At 40.9% G+C, this 23,037-nt stretch overlaps 1 protein-coding gene across 2 annotated transcripts in view; it reads right to left on the bottom strand.

Annotated features, from left to right (window-relative positions):
* LRP12 (LDL receptor related protein 12) overlaps positions 1–19,478 on the bottom strand; it is a 53,988-nt gene extending 34,510 nt beyond the window's left edge. For both annotated transcript variants that reach the window (XM_061447890.1, XM_061447891.1), the window contains exon 1: positions 19,209–19,478. In XM_061447890.1, the coding sequence (XP_061303874.1) occupies positions 19,209–19,287 (79 nt within the window). In that variant the 5' untranslated portion in view covers positions 19,288–19,478. The remainder of the gene's footprint in view (positions 1–19,208) is intronic.
* Positions 19,479–23,037: the final 3,559 nt, after the last annotated feature.

Here is a 23,037-nt window from a genome sequence, read left to right as displayed (position 1 = left end):
CTAGATTTGCTAGATTCTTTCTGGAACATTGGCCTGAGCAAACCAGGGAATACTGGAGTCAAGAGTTCATACCTGCTGAGCTTCAATTCTGCCTTCATAAATGTAACAACAATAAATTAGCATTAACTGCAAAGCATCCCAGCTGCATTCACTGTAATGACAACTGAACTGCATGCAAGCAGTTTACAGGAAAGGGTGGTGAAGCAGCAGTATATTTACATGCACATTTTGCACACATATATCAAATATAAAAATTGTAAAAGCACAGCATGTTTATTGCATCTAGGAAAAATATCCTCATTTGAAAGATAAAACTGTTTTCTTCCTTTCTTGCTACTTATTACTAGAAATAAAACTTTGATTTGACAACCTTTTATACTCTTTAATGTGTTCTGGTTTCTAATAGAATTAAGACACATTGAAGAGTTCCAAGAAAGCTTCTTTTCTTTAATTTACAAAAAAAGTTCACAGAAACCACAGACCTTGCAAATACTTGTGCAGACTTGTTTATGCAAAGTCTGGCAACCACAGTTTTTAGACCCCTAGCACCTATTCAGACTGAAACTGAACTTACACAAAGGTCATAGAGTCTGCCCAGCTATCTTCCAGTAACACAGGACACAGTCACTGTCCCTTATTAATGCTGACCTAATTAAAAGTGTAGAAGTAACTCAGTACACCAGCATTCATATGGACTGCAACAACACAGTAACAGGCCCATCCAAAGGAGGGAAGAGCTCCAAAACCAATGCCCTTATTGCCTGCGCCCTCGACATCTGTAAAACAACGCTTTTTGTTAATCTCATGCAAACACCTACGTGCAAAATTAATTTCATTATTTATTATGAATAATTTGATCTGCTCTAGTTACAGCAGACAGAATTGGAGATGTCACTGAGTGAAATACAACATGTAGACACTTTCATTCTCACTATTAAAAAAAATGTTCAATCCACACAGCTCTTTCTCTACTTATTTAACAGCTTCACAATTTCAATCACTATGATAGCAAAGGCTATCAATTAGCTACAGTAATTTTCTAGACTTGCCTAAACTATGCTGTTTGTTAAATATCCTCAGGACTTAGGAAGAGTAAGAGATGAACTTGCTTTAACTTGCCAGTTGTAATGTAGCCACATTCCTAAAAATGCACTGTGAATTGCTTCTATTCAAAAAAGACAGACATTAATAGAAGACAGACTGCCAGCAAGAAATGATTTTACTGAGATTAATCATAGAATCATAATTTCTTTAATTAAGAGTCAGATCTTAAAATAGCCAAAGCATACTTCTGGTACAAACATGCGCACACATACTTGCATGGGTACACTCAGCACCCATGTAAATTCTGTGTGTGGCAGCCTTCCTACTTTTACATTCTTTTCTTCAAACAAATCAGCTTCATCAAAGCAAGCTAATGATAAGGGAAATACCCAGTAAAATTTATAACCTACTGAAACTTATCTTCTCTCCAGTGTTTTATGCAAGACCTGTGTGCACTTCACGAACACTCTGCTACAGCTACTGCATTGATTCAAGATGTTGATTTTAAAATAGGAAACTTCAGGAAGCCCCATGGATATTTTAAGAAGTCTAGAAGTACTCTGTATATATCTATAGAATTAAAATGCAATAGGCAAACAGTTGTAAATCTCTTAAGACCCAAACTGGTACTTCTTTCCCTTTCTTTGGAAAGCAGGTATTTTCTTTTTTTCTCTCTCTCCCTTCCACATTATCTGCTATTAATCCTTTGATTCCTGCCCTGCAAGAATGCTACTGGTGCTGTGTCTCACACATTAGCATGAATACACCTGGAAAAGTTTAACACCTTTTATTTCAAACTCTACACAGTGTCTGAAAAATACATTAAAAAAAATTTTAGAGTCTTCTTTATTTGGCTTATGCTATCCATAGAACACAGTAGCATACTGCTGCATTTTCTCATAACACCACAAATAAGCTTTTATCGTGATTATAGCTTTATTATGTCAGGAACTGTACAAACAAGAAAAACAGCTCTTGCTCCACAGACCTTACTGCTTTGTGAAAACTGTGTATGTTACATTTTTATCAGGTAAAGGGAAGGACAATAAGAAAGCACAATATATAAAACAACTGGAAACCCCAGCCCACCAGGTGCCAAAAACCATACTCAAATGGCAATGCTTTACAGGAACCAGAGCAGAGTCAAGAGGGTTTGAAGAAAGCAAAACATTATGGCTTTATGTTTCCCATGAACAGATCTACCAAGGTGGTAGGAAGAACAAAGGAAAGAATGACTAAACTTATGTTAGTAAGTGGTAAAACCATCAGAACTAAAGAACCACTGAAGATTAACAGGATAGTAAACTCTAGTGAAACAGAACTTTGACTTGCAGTTACCCTGTGCTAACAGCTCATCACTGTGCCTCACCTTCCCCCTCTCCCCCAGTCACTCAGAGCAAAGTTCAAAAGTCTGAAAGCTAAAAGTGAAGGCTTGTCCCTTTCCAAATGTGGGAACTTTGGGAAACATTTGGGAAAATCTGAATTATATTAGTTGTGCAAGAAGTAGCTATAGAGGCAGGAGAATTTGAGAAAACAGTTGTAAAACAGTACATGCCATATAAAGACAGTTAACACTGCCATCTTTATATGCGATGAAAAGTAGTGCACATCTGACAGCCAGAATACTTCTTTTCATATTGCACTGTACTGCAGGGTACTGCAGCCTCTTGTTAGAAAAGATAAACACAATCGTCTACTATCAGGAACTAGAAACAGGAGTGTTGGATAGTACTATGATCTACAATTGCAAAATGGAGTGAAGAAATCCTTTCTGTAGAGTTGAATAAGCATTTGACTTGACAGCCAGTTTAGGCAGTTTAGCAGAGTACAGCATGCTTTCAAGACAGCCATAGTTATGTAACGTGAGTCAAAGAGAGCAGACAAAGTTTGTTTCAAAACACTTCAGCATTATCACTTCCATGCTGTCAAACTACATCCCTGACACACAAATTATCACTGGAAAACTTTAAATGTATTAAAGTAGATATACAGCTAATTTACTATATGGATTCTGATTTTGGCTTTTTTGCAAGGGAAGTATTTATTATAAAAATTAGAAGATGACAATGACTGGTAGATACAATATACAATAAAGGCTGCCTGTATGACCCTAAATGCACTTTCTGTGCCTACTCTCAATAAAGTCAGTAAGAAAAAGTCTCACACTGCATGGGTCAAAGTCCCAGGTTTTATTACATTACAGTAGCTCTAAGCATGCCACAAAAGTCCCGCATCCCTCAGATTTATCTCACTCTTTTCGTAATATGGAATTTGAACTATATCCTGCCTTCCTTCTCAAACAGGCACAGACCATAGAATACCAGGTTGGAAGGGACCTCAAGGATCACCTGCTCCAACCTTTCTAGGCAAAGCATGACCGAGAGTAGATGTCTCAATACCCTGTCCAGCTGAATCTTAAAAGCATCTGGTGTTGGAGAATCCACCACTTCCCTGGAGAGATTATTCCAATTGTTGATTGTTCTCACTGAGGAAAAATTTCCTCTTGTGTAGTCAGAATTTCACCAAGAGTAACTTGTCCCTATTACTCCTCATCTTTTCCATGTGACTCCTCACCAAAAGGGAGTCTCTTGTCTTCTTTGTAGCCACCTTTGAAATACTGGAACACTGTGATAAGGCCTCTCTTGAGCCTTCTTTTCCCTAGACTGTACAAACCCAGCTCTCTCAACCTTTCCTCATACAGCAGGGTTCTCAGGCCTCTGATCATCTCTGTGGCCCTTCTCTGGATCCTCTCCAGCCTGTCCACATCTTTTTTGCAGAGTGGAGACTAAAACTGAACACAGTATTCCAGGTGTGGCCTGAAAAGTGTTGAGCGGGAAGCATTCCTGTCCAGACCCTGTCAACCACATGCATGCACCCCAGTACAGCAGAATCATCATGTTTTACATTGCAAGAAATTGGTAACGTCAATAAAAATTCATAATACATGCTTTATTTTGTTATCTCGGGGTCAAATAACCCCAAATTTGATGTTTCATTGTGTTATAAATTTACAGCTAAAACATTATGGTTCAGAGTAATTCAAAAGAGCAAACAAATTTTAAGAAGTTAGACAGTTGAAATTTACAGAGGTGTGAATTGGCCCATTCACTTTCACCTAGCACCATCTTAATGAAAAAGCCCTACAGAGGTGACTGACAAAGAAATACGCTGCCTCCTTTCACCAAAACATGGTCATGCTTGGTACTGTATCACTGCTCTCAGTTTCAACACGGCCATCACAAGGCTGCTGATTTGCAATACCCCTGTTCTCAGGCTTACCCACATACCAATCCCACCAGCAGAACTAGGAAAGGGGATTCACATGTGCACATGCTCCCAGCCCCACCAGGTCTTAGGATGTTCAAGAAGACACAGAGAGCCTGACACTGAAGTATGCTGGAAAACCTTACCAAACCACCAGCTCCCTCAGGAAGGGAAAAGCAGGTAGCCAAAAGTGAATGTGTACAAACACACGCATGCTCTCTCTCTGTGACAGAGTTCCTATGACGAAAGCACAAACAGGAAGAAAGGCTTAAATATAATAAGAGGAATGAACACATCAGAGAAGAGAATGTGATCTAACAGATATTTCCAAAATCTTATCACCATTTACCCCAGCATTCATAATTACTTTCCAGTATTCTATCCCTACACCCAGTACACCTTACCTCCACTTCTGCCTTGACACAAGTTCTTACAGCTCTTCATCTCATATATTCCTTGACCAAAAAACATTCTTGGTACACATTTACACAAGTCAGTAACGTTCTTCTTCAGAACAGTTCCAACAACTTACTTTTCTGCACTCCAGCTTCCTAAAAAAATCTTATTAAATACAAGGGACACCATACCAAGACATGTTTCAACTTTTCCTCTGAGAGAAATCATTCAAGTAAAACACCAGATGAATGAAGGTCAAGTTATATCATTATTGCTCACCCCTTTGTCCATCCAGTTCACAATCCGACACTCCAAAAGATGCTTCAGTTGTTTAGTTTGCACATATTCACTGTTATCTGGCAATCTGAATATTAACTTGAGCCTAGTTTCCCATGGATCACACAGCATAACAGCAGTGGTACACATCTGTACATTCCCAACTTCCAAATAATTTGCGCTGTTTCTACCATATTTGGCAGACGAGTAACAGTCCCAAAAATCCAGTTAATAAGAAATGTAGAAACAAAAATGCATTTCTACTTGTGTTCCAACATAAAGGCTTCACTGCAAAATTTCTTGTTCCTAAATGTAAGAGCTTCCACACAGAATACAATAATCCAGGATGAAAAAATATTTTACCTGTCTGCTTCAAATAAAAGACAGCTTTAAGGAGCTCTCTTAAGTGTCAGATGATCATCACTAAACCTTTAAAATCATTAGCTTAAGAAACAGTAGCTGAAATATACAATGGACTGTGTTTCTTATGAGCAGAAGAGGACTGGCATTTGCAGATGAGAGGAAATAGCTGGCAGCCATATTTGTACAAACAGACACGGGTAGGAGTTGGAGTTTTAAGTGAAGTAGAAAAGACACAATTCTCTCAAAGTAGCATATTTCCATTTCCACAATGAAAATTCAGCAACTGTGTCATTCCCAAAAGGGTTTGCATTTAAATACTCTAGGACCACTCTTCATCTTTTCATCTTTCCTCTGATGGACAGACTAGTCTGCCTGCACCGAGAACCACGGCTTCCCTGAAAAGCAGTACAGATCACTAAATCACATTCTTGTTGCCTCATCCCTCTAATAAACCTGCCTTTTCCCACACTGACTGTGCCTTAAGACAAATCAATATCTACCACTTCACACTCACACAAAACCAACATAGGACCAGAAATGTGAAGTAACAAACTATTCATGCACAACCGTAGGACAGCTATTTATTTTCTGTGCTTCAGTTTCTCCCCTGCAAACAACAATACTTGACAGAAACACTTGTCAGTGTGAGAGGTTATTAGTCTATCTTAATACTTCAACCTCAGGTGATAAACAGCTGTTTTCAGGCAACTACACAATAACTATTTAGAAAGAAAAAAATTAGTTGAACATTTTTTTCAAATATGCCATAGCAGTAAAGCGCACCAAGCTTAGGTGGGAGTTAGCTTTATAGTATTCTTTTGGTATAAGCCTATTTTTAAGAAGTAAGCTCGGGACCAGCAAGTCACTGCTTGATGTGCAAGTATTCTTTTACAAAGAGATGCCACATACAAAGTAATAGCCAACTTGGGAAAAAAACTCAAACAGCAGCTGTTTGTTTGGACATTTAGATTCAACCTGTGTATGAAATAAAACAAAATGACTTTCTGAAGAAAGGGGTGAAGAATACTTTGAAAAATAGCTTTGTGAAAAAGATACTAGTTTTTATGTTAATACCATTTACCAAACTTGACAGGCAGTCGTATTCTTTCGGATGCAGCTTCTTTTCAATTTGCATGAAAAGCATTATTACACTTGTGCATTGATGAAAGCAGATTACATCCCTTACAATTCCTTACTGGCAACTCTACCTAATGAATAATAATAATAAGCCACAGTTTGAGGACGTTGGTTTCGCTGTGTGTTGGCTATTCAAAAAGGAAGAGGGTATCATTACAAGAGGTACAGTTCTGGGAAAGAAGTATAAAACAAATCTGGAGTATTTCATGGTATCAGAGTTTTCCATTCCTCATCTTTTATTGATAGCATATACATATTATCTTCTAAAATTAAGTACTTTCAAGTTGCTATAGACTGCAAAACTGAAGAGCAAGGTTCATTTGTGATAAATTAGATACTGTGAAGACAGAATACTTGCAAATTCTTATTCATTCATTCATTCATTCAAATGTTTATATTCACCACTGATTGTTACCCACTTGACTATTTACTTGATTTTGCTTTCTGGATCATCTGCAGAAGTACTAAGAAACATAGCATTGACATTACAAGACAATTTTTACATGGATTCTGTCATTACCAGTGTTGGGGCACCAAGATAATGTGATTTCTCAAGAGATGTGTATTCACTAGAAGTATTTTAGCCAGCTCAGTCCCCGGAAGGTAACTGCTAGACGTGCTGCAGCTAAAAGTGATGGTACATATGGCATGCCTGTTGGCTTTTGTCCTCTCAAAGCAAAACAGACTGTATAGGTTTCTAATGTGGACCTCCTACAAAGGAGATACATGCTGTACCATAATTCTGGGTGGGTAAAACTTTCAAATGCACCTTTTTATAAAGATAATTTTGAATTATTAAATACACCACTGAGAGTTTCTAAGGTCTAAAGTTAATTTCATGGATTCTGATTATCAAACTGCAGATAATTTTTATACATTTTTAAAAGCAATTCATTTTCATAGTATCATAGAATAGTTAGGGTTGGAAAGAACCTTAAAATCATCTACTTCCAACCCCCCTGCCATAGTCAGGGACACCTCATACTAAACTATGTCACCCAAGGCTCTGTCCAACCTGGCCTTGAATACCACCAGGGATGGAGCATTCACAACTTCCTTGGGCAGCCCATCCAGTGCCTCACCACCTTTACAGTAAAGAACTTCTTCCTTATATCCAATCTAAACTTCTCCTGTTTAAGTTTAACCCGTTACCTATTGTCCTATCACTACAGTCCCTAATGAATAGTCCCTCCCCAGCATCCCTATAGCCCCCCTTCAGATAGTGGAAGGCTGCTATGGTCTCCACACAGCCTTCTCTTCCCCAGGCTGAACAGTAAAATTAAGTTTTAACCCATTACCCCTCATCCTATCACTAAAGTCTGACTTTAATCTTACTGATGCCAGCAGTAAAATTTAAACCAATCACAACAAAGCACAGCAAAGTCAAGGCTGGGCATGATTAAAATTCCACACTCCCCCTTTCAAATATATATATACACATACCTAGCATCCACAAAACTTAGCAGTACATACACTAAATCATATGCACATTGGAAAACCTAAGATTACCTTGATTTTGTCAACTTCTGCTGACACAGAATTATGGATGAAGTCAATGATTAACTTCACTTCGGAATGGCTAAGGCAAGTCTGCAAATCTAACAGGAGACAACCCTAGTTAAGTACACAGAAAGTTAGTCTTGGCTTAGGAAACAAAGTTGTGGATTAATGACAGAACTACACAAATCCTATCTCTTGATAGGTTTAACTGAAGAATATAGTACTTGATAATATTTATTTTTTTAAATAATAATGACTATGGTAGAACAGGGAATGCTTTACTCTGTGCTGCTACAGAAAGGTTCCAAGGCTCAAATAGCTGTGGGTTTCCTTTTTAAGGAATGTAGCTTGAAGAGAAAAATGGTTACATTAGGCTTCAATGCACTAATTGAGCTGTAAAATAAAGGGTAAAAAATTACATCTACAGGCAGACATTCTACTCTATTAAAAGCCAACCTGCTAACAAAATTCAGTGCTTGCTCCTACACCCTTTTTAAATGGAGGCAATGAATTCTAAAATAGCAAAAAATGTGACATAGTATGGTGACAAGTACAAGATCAATGTCAGACATAATGCCTACATACTCAAATTTCTATTTATGTGCCTTTATATAATGAAGTATATCACTCATTTAAGTACATGTCCTTCCTGTTTAACAGCAAAATTCCAGATCTAGGGAGAAATAGGGAGAAAAGTAGACCCAAAACAACAAAACCCCATAAGCAGAACACAGGCTCCGTTTACATGTCTACATAAATTATCTGCAGACACTTCAAAAATTTATCAAACTACACAGCATTTCAGTACAGGCATGAGAGATTTGCTTAGTGAGACTATGACGGCATGATCCTTAAGTTCACAGGAATAATTTATGAACCATGTTCAACAGCTCACAATTTTAAATCTAGTTCAGACCTTCTCATCAGAGCAACTCATCTCCCTTGAAAAAAACTGTTTGATGTGATCATTTTACTTGAATAACACACACACTTGATAAACCGTGCACACTTATTTCAAATTAAGTGCTTTGAGCACTTTACTGGCTCCCAAATGTGCAGTATGGTCAGCAAGCCTGATCTCAGATTAAAAATTTAAATTCAGCTTTATTTTGGTCATTAATCAGTTCTGAAAGCTATTGCATTTTATGTTTAATTCCTTCATGTCCCATGCTTCAACTGGCTGTATTCAGAGTTCACATCCACATCCTTTGTAAAGCCACAAACTACAGACAGTTCCAGAAAACTGGTGAAAGAGATTCAAATATAGACTCACTCAGTTCCCACATACACCTTCCTGCCCTCCATGCTTTTAATTAACATTTTAAGACAGATGTACAATTCAGTATTTCATAATACTCATTCCAAAAAGTCATTATTAAGCACTCCTAGAACTTTCTCTCAGGAATACAGGGGGGTGTGGGGTGTGTTTCTCAGCTCCCCAGCCATGACCCTAACTTTCATTCTGGGCAGACCTGACTTGCAAAGGAGTCATCCCTGGGGGATGTCACTGCATAGGACAGTTTGCAGCACTGCTGCTCCTCCTAGTCTGCACATTTAGAACACAGGACCTCTTATTCCAAGGAAGTCCATCATGGACTCCAAAGGCACCACACGCAAGCTGTGTGGTTCCAACAGACAGTGGAGAAAGCAGACTGTGTTCCTCACTGAGGCAAGAGGACAGAGGTATAGTCTTTCTCCCAAGCCTTATTCATCTACTGTGTAAAGGCAAAAGGACTGCACAGGCAGTACTGTCCCAAATTTCCACAACGGATGAAGAAAACTAAAAAGTATTGTGGACTTTACGAGGGATTAGTAACATTACTACTTAGCTTTAGTACATTAGATTATTATTTACATGAGAACTGTGACACCACTGAAGTTCTGTTACAGTGTGCACAGATGACAGACAACAGATAATCCAAAATCAGGGACTGGATGAGACAAACTAGACAACACCTAGGCAACAGGCACTAGAAACAGCATTAGCTGGATCAGCCGCAACAGGGAGGTCAGTAGTAGCTGGACTCAAGAAGCCGACAGCCCTCAGGCACATCCAGCAGTAGAGCTGCTTGAGAGTGCACAATTGCCAAATGCCAGGCTCAGCCAGGAAGAGGAACACACAACAGCATCCCAAAAAAAGATGTTTCAAAACACTGACAACAGCCATACACCAAGCTACAAAATGTTCAAAAATGGTTGTTTGTTCATCCACTTATTTTTTAAAGTACAGGTAAAATGCAAGAATCTAATGTTTCTGTAACATCTCCCTGCCTAAGAATACTTAGAAAGCCTGAGAGAGACCTTGTGATTTCTGAGCTCCCACTGCACTCATCCCCCTTCTATTGCTTCCTGGTAACTCTTAAAGAGTAACTCTTTAAGTTAGATTAAGCTAGATTTAAGATTGATTAGATGCTCAGTCAGCAACCATAACAACCCTTAAAATAAGAGTATTGGTTCCCTTCCTCCCTTGCACTTGCACAGCCTCTTAAACAATAGCTGCCCTTCCAGATGGCATGGCTTGCTCTTCCACAACAAAGAACGGTCCTGCCGTCTTTTGCAGTGAATATGCCTTCCCAAGACATCCCAGTCTTTCCCTCCCTTGCCATGCCAGCTCTCCAGCCTTCACGAGTATCTCTAACAACAGACACTAGCTGAACTTCTGCCACAGAACTGGTTGCCCTTTCAGTACCTTTAGGTACTTTAGGTACAAAACTACCCAAATACGTCCCAGTCAGTACTTCCAGCTGCATGACACTGTCATCAAGAAACATGATTGATGATTTTATCATTCATCTTCCTTCATCATCAACAGGCACCTCTTTCAGAAAATTTAAACTGATGTTTACGTTATTGAAAGAAGAAATGTTCTGTCTCCATACTTTTATTATCAGCTGTAGAAAAAAGTAATTATGTACTCTCCTAAGACCAGTCACAAATTATTTCCATATGGTTTTGACACACATTTTGAGTTAAATCCCTGGGCAGGGACACCTTCCACTAAAGCAGGTTGCTCAAAGCCCCATCCAACCTGGCCTTAAACACAGCATCCACAACTTTTCAGGACAGCCCATTCCTGTGCCCCACTGGCCTCACAGTAATGAACTTCTCTATATCTTATCTATATCTACACTCTTTCAGTTTAAAGCCATTACCCTTTGTCTTATCACTATATGCCCTTGTAAAAATCTCCCCAACTTTCTTATATGCCCCTTTAGTTTCTGGAAGGCTGCTGTAAATTCTCCCTGGAGCCCTCTCATCTCCAGGCTGAACAAGCCCAGCTCTGTCAGCTTTCTTGGCCCCTCTTGCCCTCCAGGACTTTATTGCATGGTACTCTACCAAACAGATCCTTGAAGAAAACAAAGTCTGCTCTCCTGAAGTCCAGGGTTGCAAGCTGGCTGTCTACCATCCTTGTAGCCCTAAGGTTCTCAAACTCCTTCACAGCCACATGCTGCCAAGGCTGCCCTGGAGTTTGACATTCCACACCAGACCTTTCTTGTTGGCAAGAACAATCCAGCACAACACCTTTCCTTGTTGACTCCTCCATCACCTGGGAGGAAGAAACGACTATCAGTGCATTGCGGGAATCTCTTGGATTACTCAGACCTTGCTGCGCTGTCCCTCCAACACATAATAGGGTGGCTGAAGACCAGGACTTGTGAACATGACGCTGCTCCCATCTGTCTATAGAAGCCCTCATCCACTCAGTCTTCCTGGTCTGATGGCCTGTAGCAGACCCTCAGCATTATATTCCCTGTCCTCCCTTTAATCCTGACTTGTAAGATCTCAGTCAATTCCTCATCGATCCCCAAATAAAGCTCCATGCACTCCAGCTGGTCACTGACATAGAAGACCACAGCACCTCCTCGTCTCCCCTGCCTGACCTTCCTAAAAACCCTCTATCCTTCCAACACTGCAGTCATAGGAGCCATCTCACCAGGTCTATGTGATGACAGTAAGATCACAGCCCTGCAGGCATGCACATGCCTCTAACTCTTACTTATTCTCCATGCAATGCATGTTTGCATACAGGCATTTGAGTTGGGCTCCTGATGAAGCCAACTTACTGGCTGGAGTGGCTGGAATTCCTTTGTGCTGCTGTTCAGGTGCTCTCCTGCTGACCTGTGTTCCCTCCCCATGCTGAACAGCAGGCTGGAGTAAATGCAACAGTATTATGAATAAAATAGAACATTAATCAGGACTCTAGAATAATTCTATGTTTGAAGCGACTCTGTGGAGTATGACGTACAGAACAGGAGGGGTGGGTTAAAGCCTCTACTTTATGTGATAAGAGGAACATGTATATGTGGATTTTTCTACTGCATGTGACCCGTGTCTTAATCTGCCTCAGCCCCAGTTACTGCAATATCCATAATTGAAGCTTTAATGTCTGTTACTCAAAATACAACTTCATAGAAGGAAAACACCCTACCAGGGTATACCAATTTACTGGATTCTAATATACTTTGTAAAGTGTGAGAAAAAGATACTAAAGTCTTACAAAAATTCATATACAGCTGAATTCCAGAAGCCAGAGGACATGAACATAAGTGCATGCCTTCCCTCTACAAGATGCATGAGCAAAACTTCCATTTTCTGTTCTAAACTGCTTATCTTCAGTTACTCAAAAGTTCTTTCTGAAGGAACAGTTCCTTAAATGACCAGGAGTTCCATAAAAGAACTATTCGCACAACCTGCGCTCTCAGAGACCTATCTACATCTCTCAACAGGTTCACACAAAGCTGGAATAATAAAACCAAGTTACAGAAACCTCTAGAAGAGTCACTTCTTCCTAACTTTTAAACACATGCAACTTCATTATAGATTTCCACCACATGCCAGTGTACTTACACTGCTTGCTAGAGGATCACTTTACTGTTTTCTGGCTGCAATCAGTTACTCAGTCAGTCCCGGGGGGCTTCCACTTAGCAAAGGAAACTCCTTAGATGTTAAGGGAAAGGTAGTAATGAGTTACAGACACAGAATCAGACAGGTGAAAACATGCAGTTCACATTCTAACACATAGCTCAAGTGTACTTCCACTTACAGAGAAACACGACCAGTTCACTTTCACTGCTTTGTGGAAAGTTTATAGTTCACTAAGAGCAAGCAAGTTCAGCTTTCTTGCACGTCAAAGAATTCCGCTACCAACTAAAGGTATCTGGGAAAGTACTGGCAAGTCACAAGGGCTTAAATGAAAAGACAGACCATCTTACGACAATCTGAGCTACTAAACCAACTGTTTTCATATGACTTCCCCCCCTCCCCTTTAAAACATGCTCTGCTTAAGCTTTCTTAACTGGGGGGAGGGGTTTTTTAATTCTTGCTTGCTAACTTACTTTTGATCCAGTAACAAGTCAGGGCGGGAACATTCTAAAAGTGTTCCTCGTAAAACAGATTAAAAACTAAACAGGAATTCCCTCATAACCTAAAACTCAGACTGTCAAACAGAATAAAAGAAATCTAGCAGATACTTACTAAATATGCCTACCTTGCTAAAAACAAAACAAAAAAAAACACACACACAAAAAAAACATCAGCACATTAACAATGTAGCAAAAGTTATAGTATATCCAAATTCCTAATTTAAAGCATCTGTTCAGAGAAACAAGTCTGAACCACAATTTACAATAGTGCTTTTGACAGAATTTGCACTGATCTGTCAATTATGCCAAATTTAGTAGTTTAAAACATACATACAAAAATCAATACTACATATTTCAATGCAACTGTAAACCTCTGTGCAATAAAACATTAGTAAAATAACAACTGCAGCAAAAAATCAAGTGTAGAAACAAAAAAGTAATCAGAAGAGCACAATTCTTTAGAGTACAGTTTCATATAGCCTGCTATAAACCACTACTTCTACTTAGGGGACAAACACAGGAACTTGGATCTACAACCAACTTCCATGGCATCAAATGCATTGGTACCCGGTGTTTTCTTACAACCATATAAACCAAGTAGGCTGAATCTTGCTGATCAACTGACACCTCTGTAGTAATGAATACCACAAAATGTTACAGCTAGCAATTCTGAACTGCATACAAACCAAAAAAATTCCAGGTTGTTGACAAACTGCACTCAATTAATACCCAGCTAGATAGCTCAGCTGTTCCAATATTTAACATAATCATTAACTGGGACAATATAAATGGAACACTGAAACTAGAAAATGCAGAGACATCTAGGAAAGCAAAACCACACTGTTTACACAATTCAAACAGTACTCATGAATTTTTTAAAAAATTGTAAGCAAATTACTGGATTTTATTTAACAAGTATGAAAATTAAGTCTACAGCTTGGGAAACTGAGGCTTATGGCAAAAGATAAGTGATTTGTGGAGGAATGCCCTTAATATATCAAGGACACTGAGTTTAAAAATTTGAGACCTGTTAATGAACCACAAGACTGACCATAAGTGCAAGTTTTAGTCAGGACAAATACAAATCAATATACTTAGCGCTTAGCTGAAATAATACCCATGCAGTTTACATCTATTTGATATAAAATAGGAGTGACTAAGGCAAAGGAATCAAACAAACCTGCAGGGCCCTTCCAACACTCACCCAGCAGAGCTTTCTCTCCTAGCAATGACAGAAACAGCCAAAAAAGCCATGCTAATTATGTTCTTTGCTCTGATGACAGGAATGAAGTCAGGTGGCTTCTGTCCTGATTCTGGCTACAAGTACCTCTCTGCTCTTCCTCTGGCAGACGACTTTCTCATTTAGTGCATAATAACAATCACGTCAACTACCTTATATTAAACTCTGTTTGCTATGAGATTGTTGAGGATGTGGGTTTTTTTCTTCTCCCGTCACATGAACACTGCTTTAAATGTTGTCCATTTGACTTCACTTTGACTACAGACCTAACTATGGCTCTGAACAGAGAGGTGAGCGTGCATGGACCTGCACAACTTGACATATGATCAACTTGTTAGACAATACAAATTCCTATCGCATTAAAATTAGGGCATTTTCACTTCAAACACTACAAACCCTTCTAATAAATTAAATGCAGCAGTTTTGCCAATAAAACGATTTCTGGCTTAGCAAGATATATCTATTCAGTATATCACAAAAGTATCACTGAAGAGTGACATTCAAGAGTTTAAAGTACCACAATTTATTAAGCCAAGCCATTCCTTTAGGACAATCTGTTCTGGCTTTATAGTTCAACTTCTTTAGAAAATCAAATAAACTGGCTGACAGACTTTATTTGCTTACATGATTCAGGCTATTCTTTCAAACAAGGTGAATGATCCTGAAGAATTATTTATTCTTCCTCATACCATCATTAGCAAAGTGACAGGTAAGTAAAATTCAGGTCCTGATCAGTGAACTTCCATAACAATTTTACTTGCCTTCAAACGAAATGAACAAGGATTTATATACATACACACATATATAGTCTCATTGTAATTTCAACCAACATTTGTACCACAGAAACCTGGGATGGTTCTAACCCAAAGCTAAGTGTTTTAAAGCTTAGGTAAGTATAATATGTCTTTCTTTAATGGGACAGAATAACATCAATAGCACTGTAATCTCAGTAGTTACACAAAACATTGTTTCATCTATAGTTTTGTGGAATAATAATTTTTTGAGCTCTGCTAATGTTTCTCAGTCATTAGTGCTTCAAGTACTTACTAAAGCCAGTGAGTACTCAATCACCACCCTCGAGATCAAGACTGATATCTATCTTCCCCCTTTTCTGTCTCTGAACTGTTTCAGTCTTGCTGTCCTACACCTGGTAACGCAAGAATTTTACTTACTGTGCTACTGCATTGACTACTACCAACTGTACAGAACATTATAAATTTTTTCTGTATTCCTCCATTCAAGTGGGACGGAAATTCAAATTAATGTATCAGGGTGACAGGTATAGTTAGGACTAACAAAAATAAGACTTTCCAGAAATCTGAAGAAGCCAAATACCCATGCTTATGGATTCTATTCCAAAGGCAGGCAAGTCCTAGCTTTGCACTGTGACACCTCAGACACTTTTCATAACTCAACCTCTGCTCTGGAACACCAATCACTCTCCAACTGCTCCTGATAATGCTCTATCACAGTACCAGCAAGATATGAACCACCATTGTGCCAAGGGTGAAATAAAAATCAAATAGAATATAACATTAAGAACTCAGTTCTCTAATCTAAGCTCATGTTTTAACAAGAAAATAATTAAAATCACCATCCATGGAGATATTTAAAAGACCTGTAGATGTGGCATTTTAGGGACCTGGGACAGTGGTGGAAGTGGCAATGTTAGGTTAATGGCTGAACTTGATGACCTTGAGGGTCGTTTCCAATCTGAATGACTCTAATTCTAAGATTGATTTCCAGTTAATAAGTCATCAAACTTTGGCTCAAAAAACATTGCTCCGAAGAACAGGACCAATTTCTCAAAAGGCATTTCCATCCCCACCCCCCCCCCCCCCCCAAAAAAAAAACTTTGCACCACATGGTTGTTCTGAAATCAGAGAACTGTTAGGACCTTTGAGATATACAGAAATGTCTTAACATTTGTCCCAGTAAAAGCCATGCCAGGATTATATAGACACATACAATCAATTATTTCTTGGATATGAAACTCCCAAGTCAACAGTAAGGCCAGACATATTAAAAGCCCATTGCCCAACATGCTACTGAGCTATAATTCTCTTAGTCAGTGCTATTCCAATATTTCACTCATCAGTATTCCTCCTTCTCAAATTTTTATAATTATAGTCATCATCAGAAGGAAGGTTTGAAGAATTCACTAAGTACAGGGAAACAGAAACACTCTCTTGAGAGCTCAATGCCCACATATCAGCCTTGGTGAATTTAGTATTTTAATTAGTGGAAAATTCTAGACATTTTAGCTGTTGAACTGTATAATGGAAAGCAACCAGTGATGCTTTCCATAATGGAAAGCAACCACTGCTTTTCCAACTATGCATTTACCTTGAGTGCTGCCTACTGTATTCAAAGCCTTAACACACAATATCATGATATATACAAGGCTCTGCTCAGGATCAACATCACAGACCAGAGCTTTGCTGTCAGCACTGCCTTGATCAAATTCATGCCCATATTAGTTTATTTTAGAAGAGCTAAAAGCAGTTTTACAAGGAGATAAAATGCTTTAGTATAACATAGTTCCCACTTCCTTCTCCCAAAAGAAACAAACAAACCAAATAACAGCTAGAGACAGGGCTACGCTACTCAGCCAATGCTTGCTTTCATTTTGGATGCTCTAGCCTGGGCAGGAGAAAGTTCCCTTCCTGCAAGCAGTGCAACTGGTCAGGACTTCAGACGTTTGCAACAAAAAGTGTTAGGAGAAAGTAATCCCTCATGAGGATGAGGCAGCACACTGATCGGAATCAGAAGCAGCTTCTGCTTCCCAGCAGTGGCGATAACGGATGATGATATGTTTCTCAGCAAAGCAGAGAAACTTATGGAAACTTCATTCTTGGTTTAACTCTGGACAGCCTTGATTAAAAGTCTACAAAAAGTGTTATTCAGCAAGAATTTTACTTGATTGTTTTATTCTCTAACTAAAGATTGTGCTGTGGTTTTAATTTTGATAGAGTAAATGCTGACAGTACTGTTTAAGTACATCATGATCTGAATCCAACTACCAATGAGGCTGATGAGGTATATCACAATTATCATTTTGTCTTTTTACTTCAATTCTGTGATGAGTATGATAAATACATGGAGTTCATTAAAAACCTCTGCACAGAAATCAAATTTCTCAAGTACATTAAGTATGCAAACATGAGGATAACTTAATCTATCCAGACCTGAGATTTTCTCTACCAGTTCTTCACTAGCCAGCTCCTTTCCAGTTGTGTTTTCAACTTAGCTTTTAACATACCCAAACTTTTAACAGTCTTTATAGATATTTAAACTCTTTTCCTTGACTTTGTGTGCATTTAAAAGATTGGTCAGTACCCCACTGTTCATGCAAGTAGGTCCCCCCTCAAAAATTAAACTACACCAGCACAGCTATTCAGTTACAGATACTGGTGCAACTGTAGCTCTGAAGAAGCTTACATTACTTCTTCTCATGTAAATGAGACAGGAAACATTCTTACAAATTTACGTGGTACATTTAGCTTTGAGTTGGCATTGATCTTTGCAGCACTGGCATGTGCTGGACAAAGCCCTTTGCATGTACAAAGCAGAAATACCTTGATGTTCCAGACTCGAGTTTGTTTTCCAAAACAGTAGAAGAGATTCCAATTTCATATGCTCAATAATGTGTTTTAAAGCAACTACTTCAGAAACTGCTAAACCAGGGCCCTGTTGCTGTCCTCCTCAGAGCAAGGGATATGCCCAGCTCTGTGCCAAACGCTGCTTCTGGCACTGGGGGCCCACGGACACAACCTATACTCATAGTTTCATAAAACAAACACAACGCTGAGAAACACTCAAGGACTCTCATTGTCTGTGTTTTGGTCTGTCGTGTCTATATACTTATGTAGTGTAAAACCAACGCAAGCACATTCCCTAACACATCTGCACAAACATTTTTTGTTAGCAGGTCACTGCAAAGGTGGGTTTATAATCATAAATGAAATGCCATTCGGGTCTGAACAGAGAGCAGGCTCAGCAGAAGCAAAGGTCCCTGGAAGAGCTCCAAGGCCTGTGCTGATGTGTCACAAACTCATCACACAGCGCCAGCCCGGTGCCCCCTGAGGGGCGCGCCCTGCCCCCAGACACAAGGCCGGACGTGGAACATCTCCCAGGCATCCCCATTATCCACAGCCTGCGATTATTCGTGACTCAGAGGATTTGGGGCTGGTTTGTTTGCGCGGCCCCACGCCAAGTCCGGAGTTCCCGGCAACGTGCATCTGCGAGTAAGAAAGCCGAGGGCTGCTGGGCCAAATCCCAGCCCCAGTTTTAAGGACTTCCCTGAGATTTCCGCCCACCCCCACAGATATTAAACAAAAAAAAAAAAAACAAAACAAAACAGGAGCGAGACGTGGAGCCGCCGAGTTCGGAGCGGCCGCCATGCACGGGGGACGATGGGGACACTGTCAGGGCAGCCGCGGGGAAAGCTGCAGTCCCGGGACGCGCGGGGCGAGATGAGGGACCCCACGGCCGGCCGGGACAGCCGCGCCGGCGGAACCCGGCAGGGAGAAAGGCCGCTTTGTTCGCCCTCCCCCGCGGCGGGCGGCCACCTTCTGGCCCAGGAGACGGAGGCGGACGAGTGGCGTCACCCCCACGGTACCTACCGCAGCAAGAGACGACAAGGAGCAGGAGCTGCGCTGACCTCCAAGCCGGGGAGCCTTCTGCGCTCCCCCAAGGGGCCATAACACCAGCCCACAGGGAGGCGACGAGGAGCAGGACCTGCCACCGCCGCGGCCCCGACTCAGAGCCGGAGCTGCCGCCGCAAGAGGGCCCGGCTGCGCCTCGTCCCCTCGCCCACCGGAGCTGCCGCCTCGGGAAGCGCTAGCGACCCCCACAGCCGCGCCTCATCCGTCCGCCCGTTCGCGTAGCCATGAGCCACCGCCACCTCCGTCGGCCTCGGCCTCCTTCCCCTCACTCCGCGCCGCTTCCTCCTCCCCGGCTGAGCTCTGCCGCGGCTGCGCACTGGCAGCCCAAGCGCATGGAGCCGCTCCCGGCAGCCGCGGGCCGGGCGGGCGAACGGGGCGGAGCAGCGGCCCCCAGACGGCAGGGGAGGTCCCGAGCAGCGATGCAGCTGCTGACGTCTCCGCCTCTCTTCTCCCTCTCCGCCTCTCTTCTCCCTCTCCGCCTCTCTTCTCCCTCTCCCTCTCCTCCTCCTCCGCCACCGCCGCCAGGTTTCGGGCAGCTCTTGACAGTTCTCTGCCGACCCCGTCCCGGGAGCCGCCGCTGCCGCTTCCCCCTTAGCAGAGGCCGCGTCCGTCGGGTCCCCGCTTACCGCGCCATCGTGTCGCTGACAGGAGGAGAAAGGTTCGGACGGGGGAAGGAACTCTCCCGTCACTCCGGCGGCAGGGCAGCTTGGATTCGCGGCTTACACGCGCAATAAACAGACTGGTGGTTGGGTGCCCTGGCGCTCTGCCCTGAAAAAACCTGCGTGTGACATCAGACTCCATCTGTAGAGCACAGAGACCCGCGGCAGACTGGATCCGCTGTGTTTCTGACCTCTTTAAGTCTGCGATTCACCTGTGAGACCGCAAAACTACCGTGGGAGCAAGCTGCTGTAGATACATAGTGTCCAAAATTACGGACTTCAGAGAGATTCCTTGTGACGCTTTGCTTGCAGTTACGATTGCTTGTCTTTCACCCTTTAATGACACCATTTTCCTGTTGCACAGTTACTATTGCTCTCAGCTGTTTAATCGAGTGTCAAAAGCAATGGAGATTCACACTGCTGCTTTCATATTTTGCCTGTTTTGCAGTGCCTGCTGCAGGCTGGGGGAAGCGTTTACTGCCCCTGTGCTACTAAATCAACTGATCTGCTTGGAAAAACAAAATATTACCATTCCTGAGAAAAACAAAATCTAACTTACCTTGGTAGGGCTGTGCAGGTACACGTGAGAGCAGATGTGATGGATCAGACAGGGTTCTTGCTCCACGAATGGTGATTGATAGGCGGAGTGCTCTATGCTATTTGTCCTCATTCCTCTCTTTTGTCATAGAATCATTTAAGTTGGAAACGACCCTTAAGATCATCGAATCCAGCTGTAAACCTAACTCTGCAGGCCCGCTACTAAACAGTGTCCCTAAGCACCACATCTACACATCTTAAGTTTTTCCTAATATCAAACCTAAACCTCCCCTGGTGCACCTTGAGGCCATTTCTTTTCATTTGTTATTCTCTGATTACTCCTAAATCTATTTCCCAATCCCCGTCTATCTGGGAAGGAAGTGTGTTGGGGGAATGTCTCTAATGGGAGGGAGGAGAGGTTTATTTAAAGGTGAGCATTTGGGTGAAAATGCAACACTAATAATAGTTGCCAAAGAAGGAAGGTAAACAAGACAAGCATGAATGCTCTGTAACTCTCCGAGAAGTTGTGGCCGAGGAACACCCTGTACTCAAGATGGTATCATTGAGTTTAATAATACTCAATGGAATAGTCTTCAGTAAATTTGTCCTCTGACAGTTTGAACCTCTGAGGAATGTGACCACCTCTCAAAAGCCATGAGTAAGCATACAAAATTAGCACGTAAAAGAAGAAAATCCCACAACCTTCATTTATAGGAGTATACAAAGAACGAAATCATTTAGAGCATTGTGGGCCACATGTTTTTGGTTTCTTTCTACTTGCAAGCTGCACTAGCTTCTTCAGTGAAACCTCAGATGCCCTGTTTTCTACCCAGTGTAACACATCACTCTTTTTGTTTTTAATTATTAACAACAGGCTCTGGAAGGATGCTCGGGAAGTCTTTGATGAACAGACACTGCACAAAGCCTATGAAGACATAGGGACTTCTAACCCTCCCACAGTAATTACAGCTGTACATGCTGGGAGCAAGTCCTTACTGGAACCTGTTAAACTCTTTGCCATAGAGTTAGGTCAACATTAAACAAACCAGCACATGATCCATAGCCTTCCTCCTCTCCTCCCAAAGTTATTTTTGTCTGTCTAGATCAACCCAGTTTCTACCACCCAGTTGTATGTTACTGATTGATGTGACACAATTCTCTTTCCATAGATTCTAGTTACATAATGAAGAAGACAACAGTAATTATCTTTTAGATTAAATGCTATTCTAAACAACCAAAATATCTCCATTAGCAAAACTGCTTTCGATCACTTGCACAGTGGCTATTGTTTAACATGTACCCAGATTGATCATTAATGACAGCAGACAGCAAAGCATCAAGCCCTGGCATCATGGGCTTAATTTCAAGTGTCACCGTTCTCAAAGACTCAAAGCCAAGGATGATATGCAAAAGAGTCCTGCCTCAGTACTAAATGAGTTTGGCAAGGAAAAGGTGAGATACTGAGTAATGATCTAGAGAAAAAAACCCTGCAGGAGCCAATGCCTGCGCATTGAGCTGATCTGAGTCTTGTAAGTCCAGGGAAGAGAACAGGTTACTAGTCCAGATAAGACACTCAGGATATCAAACAACATCTTCCCAAGTTCACACTGTCTAAGAACTTTAAAGTATTTCAAAACACTTCTTTCCTAGCAAAGCTATAAACTCTTACTCCTTTTTTTTTTTTTTTTCTCTTTCTGTTGGCTTCTGCTGCAAGCTGTGTGTCTTAATCTCTTTGATGTTTGAGGAGAAGAATATAATTTTTCCTATGCCTGAAAAGTATGTGGTAAATCATAGACATAACTTTATATACATGAAATTCTAATAATGACTGCATTTTTTTTCTTTTATCTGTTTTTTTTTCTTTAGTCTTATCCAAAGATGACTAACAAAAGTTTATCAATAGCAAACATTTTAAAGCTGGAACAGAAGCTGACACTGCCTTTCTTTTGTATTTGAAGACAGGTGAAGATAAAACATCCTGAAAATGTACACAGGATTCACCTTGAACCAAACTAAACTGTTCTAACAGGCAGTCATTCTGCTGTCTGAAGCTCAAGGTTGGCACATGCAGCTACTGAAGCAGTTCAGCAAGAATTATCTGACAATATCATCCCATGATGCCTCCTCCTCCCCTCACAGTTTTACCTTCAACATTGTTTTCTTTTTAAGAATTGTTTTTTACAGGCCCTTCAGCTTCACTTCAGTGCCTGCCACATGCGCTTCCTTCTTGACATTCTTGCTCTTCTTTTTTTTCTCTTCATACCCCTTCCTCATCAGTTCTCTCTTTTGCCACTTCAGACTATACTGTTAGCAAATACCACCCACAGATTTAACAGCAGTTTTATGACCCACTGTAAAAGTTCTTCCCAGTTCATTCCCTTTTCTCTTCCTACTCTAACTGTAAAATTGTGGGAGAAAATCTTACAGTGGCTTTCTAACACCAAGTCCTGGTCGCAACTTCTCAGCTCCGTTCTAATACTCAATAAGAATGGGGACAGTTTGTGATGTTCACTAGATCTCAGCTAAATGAAGTAACAGTAGTTTTCCTTTGCCATTATTTTCTGTCCTGTAACCTCCCTTCAGGTGAGGTC

The sequence above is a fragment of the Pezoporus flaviventris genome, unplaced genomic scaffold (assembly GCF_033815535.1).
Source record: "Pezoporus flaviventris isolate CSIRO_AGI_PZ_B2104156 unplaced genomic scaffold, CSIRO_AGI_Pfla_v1 ptg000007l, whole genome shotgun sequence".
In the NCBI taxonomy this organism is placed as follows: domain Eukaryota; kingdom Metazoa; phylum Chordata; class Aves; order Psittaciformes; family Psittacidae; genus Pezoporus; species Pezoporus flaviventris.
The sequence above is the reverse complement of the archived record's forward strand: the minus strand, read 5'-3'. Positions and strand labels throughout refer to the sequence as shown.